The sequence below is a fragment of the Pinus tabuliformis genome, chromosome 4_2 (assembly GCF_031772625.1).
Source record: "Pinus tabuliformis cultivar Carrire ecotype Pingquan chromosome 4_2, CPIR1, whole genome shotgun sequence".
NCBI lineage: Eukaryota > Viridiplantae > Streptophyta > Pinopsida > Pinales > Pinaceae > Pinus > Pinus tabuliformis.
The window spans coordinates 431,732,576-431,747,471 of record NC_142304.1 but is presented as its reverse complement, the minus strand read 5'-3'; the positions used below and the strand labels follow the sequence as shown (position 1 = coordinate 431,747,471).

Below are 14,896 nucleotides of genomic sequence, written 5' to 3'. Positions count from 1 at the left end.
AAAACTTGAACCCTAACATTATAACAAAACATTAAAAAATAAACCAGAATCTAAAAAGAAATTGTCAGCCAGAGGATCCTTTTGAATTTTGAATCTTCTGCATCGCAATGTTATGCACACTGTGACATATGCACTAATATGTACATCCAAATTTAAATTTAACTATATATAAGTTTTAAATTTAAATATTTAAATTTTTTATCTTATATAATTTTTAATTATTTGATATTTTTAAATTTAATAGTCTAGATTAAATATATTTTAAAATGAAATAGGTTAGCTAAGTTTTCTATTCATCTATTTTATATACTTATCCATTGATCTAACTAGGAAAATGAGTTGAGTTTTTTCTTTATTTGAGAAAATTACCATATATTCTCAATTTGATTGTGCTATTTTTATATTGACTAGAAGAATTTTACGGTAAAGTTAATCAATTAATGGGGTGAAATTGCAGTTTTCATGTACTTGTGGAAATAGCTTGAGCAGTTTAGTTGTTTTTTTAATTAATTAGTGTTCTATTCCCCTTGAAAGGCTAATGACATTTCAATGCTGAAACTTAAATATATTGGATTAAATTCATGTACTGGTGGAAGTAGTTTGAGCAGTTTAATTGTTCTTTTTATTAATTAGTGTTGTATTCCCCTTTAAAAGCTAATAATATTTCTATGCTGAAATTTAAATATAAATTATCACAATTTAATAATCTTATCAGCCTCTCTTTGCACCTTTTAAAACAACTTTTAAAACACTGAATAGTTATACAAATTTTCATTTAAATCTTATAAGTAATAATAAGCATCAAATACAAAATTACACTTCTCTTTACATCTTCTGGAACAATGGCTGGTTATACTAACTTTCATTTAAATATCATAAATAATAATAAACATAAAATACAAAAATACACTTCCCGCTGTTCCATATAATTTTAACTCTGAGCGCAAGTCCCGCTCTTATAATTTGGTCACAACCTTATTGATTTATTCTTAAAAACATTTTAAAGGTTGACATCAAATTATTTGGGAAGAAGTAAACTGCATAACTTGTGTTAAATACAAATTTCTCAGAAATGTTATTATCCCAACCAAACCTGAGTTTTGTTTATACCATCTGATTGCATATTTAAGAAATATATAAATTTCTCCCATAATCTAACTACACTCACAATCTTATGTGTTCAGCAATGAAACTTTATTTTTAAATATTAATCTAATTAAAAAAATGAATTTGATTCGTGTCAAAGGAGCTGTAAATTTGAACATCCGTTTCCATTCTGTGCTTAAGAAACACATTTAACCGAATACCCAAATTCATTGAACTGCTAATCTGAATGTTGAGCAGAGATTGGCATCTCCTCTCAAAGCACTTGGGATTTTATACCTCTGGTCTCACATCATATTCAGAAATAAAAAATCAATGTACTTACAACCAATTTACTGTTTGATGAGGAGTCGCACTTATTCTGGTGAACTATGTCTTAATCCAGTCAAATATCACAGTTAAAATTTATTGACTCATTTCATAGAATTTTTGAATTCATATAGAGAAACCCCAACCACAAAGCTTGTCCATGAGTAACACCCTAATACCATATACCTAAGATTTCCATTGGATTTTAACTGAACTTATATTAGAAACTGAAAATGGAGACTGAGTGCGCTCTTCCCAGACTGACACAATATTTTTTGCCCTAGTTGGAGATACATACTTCAACTTGGTAACTAATATTTGGATGATGTATACGAATAGATTTTGCACATAGACTGCATCTCCCCTCCTCTACATGGGCGCCATGAAGAAGACAGACACACCTGCCTCTTTAGTAAAAAGCATTCAAGACACAAATGGAGGGCTAAATAGGTGGTGGTAGCACAAGTTTTGACTAGAGGTGACAGTTCATGCAGATGAAAAGAGAAGGAAAGGAGATTCGTCATGGTCTGTCATGACATCATAAACTTGTGCCGACCTGCAGATTGGACATGTTGGTTGTAGCACCTGGTAATGGAACCATTTCGTAATGCAACATCTGTGAAACAAATGGCAGCATGGCAGCTCACTGATCTCGTCGCCATTCGCCAAACTGCAAAAACAAACTGCACAATCTTGATTGCTGTAGGAGGGAAAAGAAGAAGAGAGAGTGAGCAGAGGGTTTTTGCCTAATATCTCTTCTTCAAAGGAAAGCAGGTTAGTGAGTTGAGAGCCCACTGATACATTCATTCTATCAAGACCACCTTCATCATCATGCATTTCTTGGTCGGAATATTCAACTCCTTCCATGTTGTAACTTGAAAAGATGAGAGGTCCCAACGATGGGAAAATAGAGTATAGTGTCTGCTTCATTGCGGCCATTAAAATAGCTGCCTGTATTATCAGCATAGGCAGAAGGCCCTGTGACAAATCTGAGAAGTTGGAAATCCCCATGGACCTGTGCTGAGTAGAGAATATGTGGGCTGATGTCGGTCCAAGCAAATATTGAGAATATTATATAAGAAGAGCAGAAGATATTAAAGAAACTCGAGACTGCTAAATTTCCAGCAGCGGACAAACAGAGCAGTGCACGGCTGCAAGTTGCTAACCCCATGGGACCCTGGCAGGGTAATAGAAAGGAAAATGGCAGGGCCGCCTTGCTCAGCCCATATGGAATCTTTTTAGATATTTTGAGTTTGTGACACTTGCAAATTGGGTTTACAAAGCTACCGCTGCCAGTAATTCTTCACAACTGGAAGGGATGAAATAATTTGCTTGCCATAAATACCAGCAGTGAATATCAAAAGTATTTCACAAAAATTGCACTTGGAATGTGATTATTTGCCTGAATCGTGATGTGTTAGTTGATAGGTCTCTATCAAATCTGTGTTGAGCTGATGCGTTAGTTGATAAGTTTTTATCAGATATCAATTCTATAATGTAGTGGGATGCGAGTAGCATTTGGTTTTTATCGATCGGACAATACTGTCAAATGTAATTTGAAAACACAAAAAAATATTTTTAGGATGAAATTATACCTCCCCTAGAGTAAGATTTAAGATTTAAAATGTATTTATTATTATTTTTAAATGTGAGGAAGTAGCTGAACAGGGAATTTCATATATGCAGCAGAAGTGAAAGTCTCCACTCACATACCACAAAAACTAAAAGTCCTCTATTAAAGTCCTGTATTATTTTGGCTATTGGAGTAACACTTAAATAAACTAAAAGTCCTCTATTAAAGTCCTGGATTATTTTGGCTATTGGAGTAACACTTAAATAGTTTTTTTTGTTATGCAACAATTCATTTTCAAGTTAACAACTCAACGATCCAAAATATGATTAGATGCATTTGGCACTACTGAAAGTCTACATGCTTACATATACCAAGAGTGAAATTTTTTGTATTCTTTGCTGTTATATTAAGATTTAAATGGTTTTCAATTAGTTAAAAATTTTAAATAATTTTTAATTAATTAAAAGTTCAAAAAACAATTTCAGGAATGAAGGTCCAAAATCCAAATGCAAGAAGTGAAAATCTAGTTAAAAAAGATATAGCTTTGTGTCAGGTAGCATTGGCATTAGATCCTAAATAATTTTTAAAAAACTATCAACTAAAATTCCAAAATCTAAATGCATAACTATTTCTATTTTTAATTAGCCACTAATAAATTTTACCACTTCGAAATAAATATAAAATATCTAAATGCGAAAAAGGTATGTGGCATTCTCTAAACGACTCCAATATCTACCTAAAAAGTGCTTGGTATACTCAACCGTGATTGGTAGACTGAAGCTCTTAAATAACTGTAAATTTAAATGTTTTTTATATCGCATTGACATAAGGAATCTTCCATTATCTTATGAGATAGTTGCTCTTCTCTTTTCTGATTTTATTAATACATATTTTATAAAAACAAATTAGTATTGAAAGTCAAACTTATAGTAGGATTTTTTTTAAGATTGGTAGGATTATATTTTTATCATGTTCATTTTCTTATTTAAATAAAAGATAGCACAAGATTTGAACAGAAGACTTTGGTTTTGTAAATCTTCATTTTTACGGTCATTGCCAATTGAAACAATTTAAAGAGACATTATTAAGATTAATATTAATTGATATTATAATTTAAAATAAAATATTAACGTATTATATTCATTTAAAAATGTAATTTAAAATTAAATACTAGTATATTATATTTATTTAAAAATATTTATATTAATACTAAAAGTATTATTAATATAAAAGCATTAATTAATAATTATATAAATTTATTTTAAACTTAATTTTATTAACAAAATTAAAAATCTTAAAATGTGATTTAAGAAGTTTAACTTATCTCGTAATTTATTTATATTTTATTTATATTAAATGATTACAGAAATATATTAAATAAAGTAATATTATGTGAAAACTGTAGATCCAAGAGAGTGCTGGATCTAATTAATTTAGTTACATAAGAGCCTATGTCTTAGTCATTGAACGATACAATTATTATATCACCTTCATTGATGACTACTTCAAGAAAATGTGATTTTCTTTTTCAAGGGAAACCACAAAGTCTTTGAAAAGTTCCAAGTGTTCAAGGCTCTTAGGGAGATCCATTTCTATGTAGTTGGGGTCGAAGAGCTTAAAGTTCCCTACCGTCGCTCCATATTCTATTTAAAATATTTTCTTATTTCCAAAATACCAATCACAATATACATTTATTTTATATTTTTATTGTTATTTTATTTTAGTAATATTTTAAGATATAATTTATTTGAAGTTCTTTATGTGTAAATAGAAATAGTAATAATAATAACAAGAGTTATATAGTAGTTAGTAACTTAATAAAAACATAAATATTTCAACACAAATAAAACAATTAAAAAAATATTATATTATTGAATGTCATCACAAAAAATTAAGAAATATGATTAATTAATACTGTTCATATTAATACATATACACTTTAATATATATGTTTTATTTTTTATTAATATATATAATTTTTTATAATTAAATTTATTAAATTATATTTTTAATATAATAACAAGGCGTTTTAAATTGAAAAAAGGGAGAAAAAATTAAAAGTTATGAAAATGGAAATAATAGAAAAAAATAAAAATAAAAATCACAAAGCTAAATAAAAATAAAATAAAACTAAAAATAAAAAATTAGTAACTAATAGAAATGAAAGTTACTAGACATCCCATAATAAGACCTCAACCAATCATGTTACAAATAAATAAATTTAGATAGTAATAAAAAATAACAAAACCTGAATTCTCAATGTTAAACTATATAATTTAAGCTGCAGAAATTTATGGTCAAAAACAAAGTAATACCCATTCTGTTGGACACCTAATCCTCACTCGGTTAGTGTGGAAGCCGAATAGACAAAAGCAGTCCAAGAGACCTTGGGATGTGGAACCCAATGGTCACATAATGTACTATAAATGTATATCTCTTGTTAATAAAAATTTCACTCTCATGTTTTATCTTTCATATTCTATAGTTGCCCATGTGTGTTTAACATGGTATCAGAGCGGGCGATTGTTGGTCCTGCTCCAATTTGAGCCACTTGTTTTGTGGTCTCTATATACATGTCAGTTCTGCCTTTCTCCTAATCAGAGTTGATCAGAATTGCCACCTTATAGAGCATTTTACTATGTGCATACATACCTATTTCATTACTAAGTAGATTTCACATGGTATCTATCCATTTTTCCTTGCCACACACCTATGGATCTGACCTCTCAGCATGAATATTGCTGAGTTCTTTTCCACACCTGTCAAATATGCCTCTAAATTGGTCAGATTTTTCCAGTCCAACAGCCTTCTTGACAACATTAATTAATTCCCTATCTGCTTGTCAGAATTGAGCATTTTATTCCTTATTATGCACCTGTCTTGTCCATAGGGATCCTAATGCTCCACTAAAATTTGTTGTCTGACAAAAACCATTATATTTGTTCTCTGCATTATCCGTTCTCTACGTTTCACTGAGTGTTATCTGCATCTGAATAATTTGGAAGTGTGCGTTGAAGGAGATTGAATTCTAGCTCCTTCTATCATGGGGATTGCTCTGAGACAAATAGAATAAAAAATAAAAGAAAAAAAACTCAGAATTGAATGGTATGTTTCAACTGAGTATATGTTGCATACAATTGGTCAAACATTCATGTGCGGTATGTGATGAGTATAGCGTGGGTTGGAAGATAGTATTCAACGTATTTTCTTTCTCTCCTCTCAATGTAGATTCATATTATATGCATTGAATTATATGAATACTTTTTTGAGGACTAAATGTACCCTAATTGTATGTGGTCGTTGGCTCACATGGTGAATACCACCTAACATCGTAACTCCACTGCCATTATTCTCTGTCCTGCTCCTCAACTTCTGGAGAAAGATCATTTGGAATGCCAAGTGTCTGACGGACTCTTTCAGGTGTTTCACAATTCTTAATTATCTTGGTGGAAATTCTGCGCTGGAAATTTAATCATATTGCCTATTTCTCGGATGATCGTTCATCTCTGTTGTTAGATAAAAAAGAGGAGACCGACTGTGTATGCAAGAAATATTGGCTCGAAGGACAAAACTCGACAGCCTTGAAGTGAATATCCTGCGGTGTATTATTATCAAACTTGCGGGAGCTTTCAGTCTCTGCTAGTATGTAGTAGCGCTCGACATGATCCCTCCCAAGTGATCTTCCGTTACTCGAATGTGTTGATGAAATATAACATTTATCTGCACCATTGTTGAGTGTCAGTAACCTGTGCACCTATCGTGCCTGTTACTCGAATGTGTTGATGAAATATAACATTTGTTTGTGCCATTGTTGAGTGTCAGTAATTTGTGCACCTATCCTGCCCATTACTCGAATGTGTTGATGAAATATAGCATTCCATTTGCATTTCAGGAATTCCTTCTTCGAACTGTGAGTTTGATTAGAGTGAAGCGAAGCATTGAGATTTAGAACAGTTGTTATTCTCTACAATGAATGTTGGTCCTGAATCTGGACACTAGTTCATTGGAATAGTACATGCGTGGTGTATGTGTTGTTCTATGCCAGGTACCACCGGAGGCGATCTAGTCGTGGGAAGAGCACAACCATAGTCATCGGTATGAGTCCTGTGCGAGTCAAATTTTCCATTAAAACACTTGCTCAGTGATGAACATGGAGCTATTGTAACTGTGTTGTCGCTGAAACTACATCTATTGTATGAATGGTAGACAAGCACTGCTTTTACGCTTGTTCCAACAACATTTTATTCAGATAGCAGAGTGGTTGTGTAATTCCAATGTGGGGCTTGCTTTCACGGGTCTCAGGCAGCTCCACATGGCTGTCGTCCAAATCTTAGCATTTTTCATGCTATGTTGATGCTTATTTGCATCTTGAGGCAGCTCAGCTGCTCTCTGGCTCATGGAATTCTCATAGCCTTTGAATTGCCTTTCAACATCTAAATGTGCACCAGATTTACAAAAGAGATTCGATGAAGTGTGGTCGTGAATGAAGAAATCTTGATTGCCAACCTAAATTTGGAGTTTTTAACCTCCAAAGAAGTGGATACCAAGTTGCAAAGAAGATTGGATTCGTGTTTATCATTTTTCTTTTTGGGAAGCGTAAGGATATCTCTCAATTTCTAAATAAAACATGGTCTAGGTAAAAGGTTGTTAGTGTTAGTGGTGTGGACGTCATTTTACTTAGTAAATGGTGTAAACTACTAACTGGATATAATACTCAGTCCAGGAATTCGAAAGCTGAGTTCTTCTTCCAACAACATCAATGGCTCGTTGTCATATTCTATTTGAGGTTGTCATATTCTATTTGAGGTTGTTAGGGGCCTCATTTCTACACCTCGACTAAGGGCAGTGAGTGTGTTAACTTTTAGTGGCATTTCTCATCTTATACTGAAGGCAAAGCGACCAAGAGCTTTTAATATCATTGCCACAAGACAAGTTTGTTTTCTGGTATGTGCATTGAGTAGTGAGTCAAGTGTCTTTAGTTGGTAGTCATATCAGCGGTTGGTGAATTTATACTATGAAACCCTTGTAAATTGCAATGTTGACTTGGTTTATATATGTGCATTGTTCCACATAAGATTATGAGATTATGTACAATTCTTTCTCTGGCAATCTGTAATCCCGCAATTATAGTTGTTCCACAAGTTATCATGAATGGTTACAGTTGCTATTGAACTTGACTATTCTTTTCCACTGGCCGAGAAAGTGAAGGAGTATTTGAAGGTTTCAAGTAAGTTTGTAGTTGCTGCTACCCCAGTGTGGCATTTTATTTAAAACTCATTATAGTGCATTAATTCCTTGCTTCGACTACTACATAAAGAGTTTGGTGGGATGATTGTAATCTTTTATGGAGAAAATTTTTGTCGGTTGTATTGTTAGAACATAATGCTGGTCATGAGTAAACTCTTATTTTCATGTAATGGATTGTAATCAGTGCTTGCTGGTTGCACACTGATCATTTGCTGCACATTTTTAAAAGATATTGTTGTGTATTCTAAGTGAGTATTACTTTTCTGCATTGAGTAGTAGCTGTGACCAGTTTTAAGGTGTAAATATGACATTGAAGAAAAAATGGCCAGAATCAATGAAGTATTAGAGTTCCTCAAAAATATGATATTATCTACCAATCATGATACAGTAAAAGTCAGCAAAGTTTCTCTCACAAACATGCAGGCCTGTCTACAAAATGCACAAGAGAAAATTGATTTTTTGCAGCTCGAATCTCAGCTACAGCAAGAAGAATTAAAACAGAGGAGTCATCGTTATGAACCTGCTTCTATTCAGAAGATTAAAACAGACTCCCATAAAGTAGTAGTTTTACATGCAGATGTAGAAACTGAGTCTGCACTTCCCATGCCCATCATTAGACCTTGGGAACAACTTTTCCATAACAAGCACAGAACTGGTCTTAGATATTTGAAGGACTTGTCCTTTCATATTCCAGACTACTCCAAGCCCATTCAGTTTCAGAGTGTTGGATTCGTTCATGACAGTTCACCTCCACCTATTCCAGATTCCGCCCTTCATCCATAGCAACAACAACAACAATAGATTGCGAAATTCCAACACTGTGACCGAGTTGGCCATTTGAAAGATCATTGTTTTGATCTTCATCCATGTAAGCACTGTCATAAAACCACCCATTCTTCACATAGATGCTTTAGAAACAAACGTCCTGCAAGAACAAAGATTCATCTTGGATGGATCGCTTCTTGGCAATGGGCATCAATAGCCAAGAAGATATTCCAATCACATGTCATAACTTGTTCCAGAGTATTGAACAGTTTTGCAGTTGGGTTTTCTCCTTCATCTCACCTTGTATCTGACAAGGGGGGAAATGATGGTCATCCACAAGCTTCAAAGCCACATCAAGCGAGCCTGAGCCACAACCTGCCATACCAAATTCAAAGTTGTAGCCAAAAACAAAGATGCCCGTGAACATGCCTTCAGTTGGCATTCTGGAACACTTCCTCTAGCAGAAGACTTTAGCTTCTTGCCAGTTTCGAAAGAATTCCAGGAACAAGATTGAGAACACTTCGTCTAGCAGAAGACTCCAGCTTCTTGCCAGTTTTGGAAGGGTTCCAGGAATTGCATTAAGCATTCCAAAGTTGTTAGTCATCCTTAAACCATCACAGGTTGAGACTTCCCTTTTCAGGTTGAAGTTCTCCCTTTTATGCGAGGTGAGACCTCCCTTTATTGGTTGAAGGTTTCCCTCTTCAAAACAATAGGAGCACTTCCTCTAGTAGAAGACTTTAGCTTCCTGCCAGTTTTGGGAGAGTTCCGGGAACTGCATTAAGCATTCCAGTGTTGGTGGTCATCCTTAAACCACTGCCCTTTATACCAACATTTCAGAGAGCACATTCAGCCTAGTGCTGCCATGCATTTTTGCACATTTTGTATTACAACTCTCTTCTTGGACTCATACATAACCCTTCAGATTAAGGGGGGGAATGTTGGACACCTAATCCTCAATGGGTTAGTGTGGAAGCCGAATAGACAAAAGTAGTCCAAGAGACCTTGGGATGTGGAACCTAACAGTCACATAATGTACTATAAATGTATATCTCTTGTTAATAAAAATTATACTCTCATGCTTTATCTTTCATATTCTATAGTTGCCCATGTGTGTTTAACACATTCAAAGCCAAACTAATTAGTAATACCATGAATGCGACATGTATAACAATATAGATTTATTTGTTTTTTTATTTGTAACGTACGTCTTTGGCCTATCTCGGAATAATAGCGTATTAGGCTCCCAATCCAAAAATTTTCTTGTTTTTACAGCTAAGATCTAACTAACATAGTTATTGTCCTATGTAACATAGTTATCATGGCAGGGGCCAATATTATTCTTGTTACTATACTCATTCCTTAATAGTCTAAACAACCTCATAATATCACATCATTCTTTTATGATTTATCAAGTCCGTACTGGGAACCCTTAGATTCATATAAACAACTTATATATAGTAGAATAGTCATTGAGTATGAAGGAATAAGCATGGCATGCAACCTAGAAAATCCTCTCTTAAATACACACGGGCATTAATGGCGTATTATCTGACATTGACCATGCATCATTAATATAATTAAGCACCATCGAAGTGTTCTGACCAACCCTTGGTTCAACATTCATAACTAACTAATTAATCTATCCTTATCTTAAATAATTCTCTACTTATTCAATTAGAAGCATGATACCTTAAGTGTCCCACATGCACCAGAGTTACCACTTGATGTTAATGTAACAACTATATTTACACTAGAATACAACATGCATAAGAAAACCATCCTTTCCATAGCAGAGATAAATTTAACCATTCTTATATCTTTGCTAAATTATTCTTTGTAATGTCCCTAGAAAACTGTAAATATTTTATTTTACCACAGTAAGAACAAACTGAATAATTATTGTTATTACTTGATTGAGTTGAATAATATTGTTAATTATTGAAAATGAGAAATGATTTGAGTATTATTATATCTTGTAACTTCTCATGGAAGGAAGTTGAAAAAGGCAGTTGTCGGAAAAACCCTAACTACCTCCCCTAATTGTGAAATGCTCCAAAAGAAAAGGGAGTGAGGGGGAGAAAAAACTTGGCTGAAATGTCAGGTAGTAAAGGAAAAAATGCTAAGTCTAGTGATGATTAGATAGCATAAGCACTATGTGTGAGCAACTTGTAGAAGACAAAGGTCTTGCGAGCAAGCTTGGGGGGAGATTTGGTCCTGAAAGACAAATCTCACGGACAGGAGGATGACAAGCAACAGAAAACAAAGGTGATCTCTACCATTGGAGTTCTTTCCTTTGAACCCAACTCAAGTAGTGGTACCATCTAGGAATTAATCTGTTGCAGAAAACTCAATTATGTGTCTTTTACTCAGAATGGAAAAGATGTAGTTGGAGCTCTTAATGCTGAAATGATATTTGGAAATATAAGCAGTAGGATTATTATTTGTACTTTTATCTACCGAGAATCAATAACAGTAGAGTTGAAACCAACTGGTCACCTTAAGAACTAGTAATCTTTTACAGTAGAGTCACTATCTATTCGGAACTGGAGAATCTCTATATTCTTCAACATACAAGCTGTAGAATTATGATCTGTACAAGTCTTTTATTGTTGGAAAATTAATTATAGTAGAACTACTCTTGTAATGAACTGTTAAACAATCTCTTAGTTGACTATGTAAAATTTTAGAACTGTAATTAGAAAATTTGACCAAGAGACCATAGAACAGAAAAGAAAGATTATAGAAATTGCTAGTACCAAAAATGAGGAAAAGAGTCAATTCTATGGGTTAGGTAACCCAATGTTAGACCCCAGAGAGCTGAAGCATGATGCAATAAGAAGGGCCAATGTAGCAAGGAGTTATAAGGGTATTTACCCTAAATCCACACTAGGCTAGCACACTAAAGGAGTTGACCATTAAATAAATTCATAAACTCTATAAGATCTTCTTAAACCCTACATAGGACTGAAACCCCATGGTGTTAACACTGACAGAATAATCCTCGAACAAGTTAACTAAAACTTCCAAATATTAAATCAAAAATAGAGAACTATAGACATCCCATTTTCGCAAAGGCCAAATACCAAATTTATTTTAACACAGAGCCGCATAATTTTGAAAAGCAATAAAATAAGTGGAACCCTAACTCGTGGTTTCCTAAGCATTTTCTAACCACATCAAACTGTAAAGAAACTCTGAGCAAGAATATCATGGATAATTTAAAGGATATCAAGCTTATATCATTCACACATCGAACAAGAGTTCAAATTTACATTTCATGTGGAACCAATACCATAGGACATGAAGAAAAACCTAAACGACTTCGAATCCCAAGAAGTCTGCCAAATTAGATTAGCAGGTCTTAACCAGAGAAATTGTAAATATTTCACAATAACTTAAACATGGAAAATTACGTCAGCGCGACCATAATCTCAAGCCCCGCAGCTGGATAAGTAAATCCTTGATGGGACAGAGGAAATGTTCATGCATACAACTCTTGAACAACTATGGGCTTTCGCATGAAAGACTATTAACAAATAACTGGGCAATAAGATCATGTTTTAACTTCAAAACCAAAAAAAGGAACTAGTAAAACTCTTGAGAGTGGAAGGCCTAGCCTCAAATCAACCAAAGGATTCCTTCTCTATCAAATAAGCACCAGGCCAAAGATAATTCTTACCCGGAAACCCTTGGGTGTTGGAGACATGCAAGGAAACCACTATACAATAACAGTTTGTAGACCCCAAACCCATAGCCGTGACTCCTATAGATAAACTGCATCGTAAATATCGTTAGCAATAGAGCTAGCATAGCAAGAATTAGTTAATCATTTGTTAGAAAACATAACATAACACATATGTAAGCAACACCTACCTGGGATACACTCTACAGAGGGAAATCCATATCCCTACTCCTGAAAATCTTCCATCCGATCTAAAGCTCTGGATTCGACAGACAGAGCAAGCTTGTGAGATGACAAGAGGAACCAGAACATGTGCCAAGGAAAGAAAGAGTAAAATGAGGCATATCACCTACGAGCAGTGTTGTGTAAATCTCCAGAAAGAGCCCAGCCATAGGATCGTGAACCCAGGTCTTCCACCATCGATGCGATGAGGGACCCAAGATGTGCAGCTGTGGAAGGATAGGCCTACCCATTCCAGGTACTAGGACAGAGCAGGAATTTAATGCCATAACCAATATCAACACCAAAGTAAATTTTAGCAAGTTGTAAGTTGTAATGAACTTGACAGAATGAACGCATAGCACTGAGACCATCAGCAAGCAGTGTGGTTGGAATCCCCATCGTGCGGTTAATATTAATGAAGCCCAATAAACGATGGCACTTAAATCTGAAACCAATAACCCAAAACTTAATTAGATATCTTATCATTTATATGATTCTACTTACACCTTGAATAATATTGTTATATTGCTATGAAATTTGAAACATTGTTGTATATTAAAATATTTTGTTTTGATTATTTTTACCATATGTATGATGTGGAGCTGTGACAAGTGGTATCAAAGCCCAGGTTACCAAATTGTGGCCTATGGAAAATATAATAAGTGACAACAATCAGTTATCGTTGTTCTTTTTGTTTTCTACCTATTGTTAACCCACCAACTTGTTAAGAATAGGAAACAAGACGATGACAGATTATGAGAAGAATGGACAGTGTTCCACACAGGAATGTGGTTGGCCTAGGACATGCAACATTCCCTGAGAATAATCCTAAAATATGGGTGCAGTTAGGAGAGGAGATTCGCAAAACAAAACTTATGATATTAGAGACAGTCCAGGAATTAAAGAATGATATGGCCCACCTACGGGAGGAAAATGCAAGATTAATGGTGGAACAAGAAAAAAATCATGAAAAGCCTGTCTGACAAGCAAAATCAGCGCCAGCCGAACCCCAGCCTTGAATAGGTACGAGTGTCAGAAGAACATGGCTACCACATGAACCAGGAAGAAATATAAGGAGGGGAAGAGAATCAAGAGGAAAAGTTGGATAATGCCTCTAAACACCCAACATCAAAAAGGCAATGGATAGAATTACAAGCAGAGTTTTGGAAAATAAAACTGCCACTCTTCGACGGAGAGCTGGAGGAGGCAGCCAAAGCCTACTTGATTAACATGAATAAATATTTATAGTTATATGAATATGATCCCAACCTCAAAGCATGGCTGGCCATTTTCCAATTGCAAGGGAAGGCCACTTTGTGGTGGGAGGAGGTCAATATTATACGAGGGGTAAGTGAACAAAATATAGCTTGGGAAAAGTTCCAAAAATATTTCAAGGAAAGATATTTGACTGAACAATTTTACGATGAGAAAGTAAGGGAATTCCACGACCTGTGGCTTGGACAGCAAACAATGAATGAGTTTATTACCCGATTTACCTCTTTACTCGGATATGTACCTTACATATGAGAGGAAAAGGCTAAGGTACATTGGTTCATCAATAGTTTACCCTTGGCAATGAGGGAAAGAATTGAGTTTGATAGCCCAAAAATGATGGATGAGGTTACAAGAAAGGCCAAGATATGCTATTAGCAAAGCAAGAAGAAGGGAGAAATTCTGGGAAAGAGGTGGGCTGACAAGAAAGGTAATAATATTGTTGTGGGCATCAAGGGAAATCGTGGTAGTATTAGCAAAGGATTTCCCAAAGGGAAAAGCAACAGGAACCTGCATAAAAGCTAGCATAGATTGAAGCCACCCACTGAATCCAGATTCAGTGAGCAATGTGGTTAAATTGATAATGAAGGGACAGCGAGACCTCCAGTACAATGTTGGGATGTGGAGGGCCACATTACGTTAAAAATTGTCCTCATCGAAAGGGTACTAGACAGGTTTCACAGATCCATGAAACATCTATGGTAGGTGATGTGGCCAAGAGT

The 14,896-nt window shown here is 34.6% G+C and overlaps 1 protein-coding gene across 1 annotated transcript; it reads right to left on the bottom strand.

The window, feature by feature from the left end:
- Nucleotides 1-1,484: 1,484 nt before the first annotated feature.
- LOC149169810 (putative E3 ubiquitin-protein ligase XERICO) lies at nt 1,485-2,603 on the bottom strand. Its single transcript, XM_089427168.1, has one exon. The coding sequence runs from the start codon at nt 2,422-2,424 to the stop codon at nt 1,900-1,902; it is 525 nt and encodes a 174-aa protein (XP_089283294.1). The 5' UTR covers nt 2,425-2,603; the 3' UTR covers nt 1,485-1,899.
- Nucleotides 2,604-14,896: the final 12,293 nt, after the last annotated feature.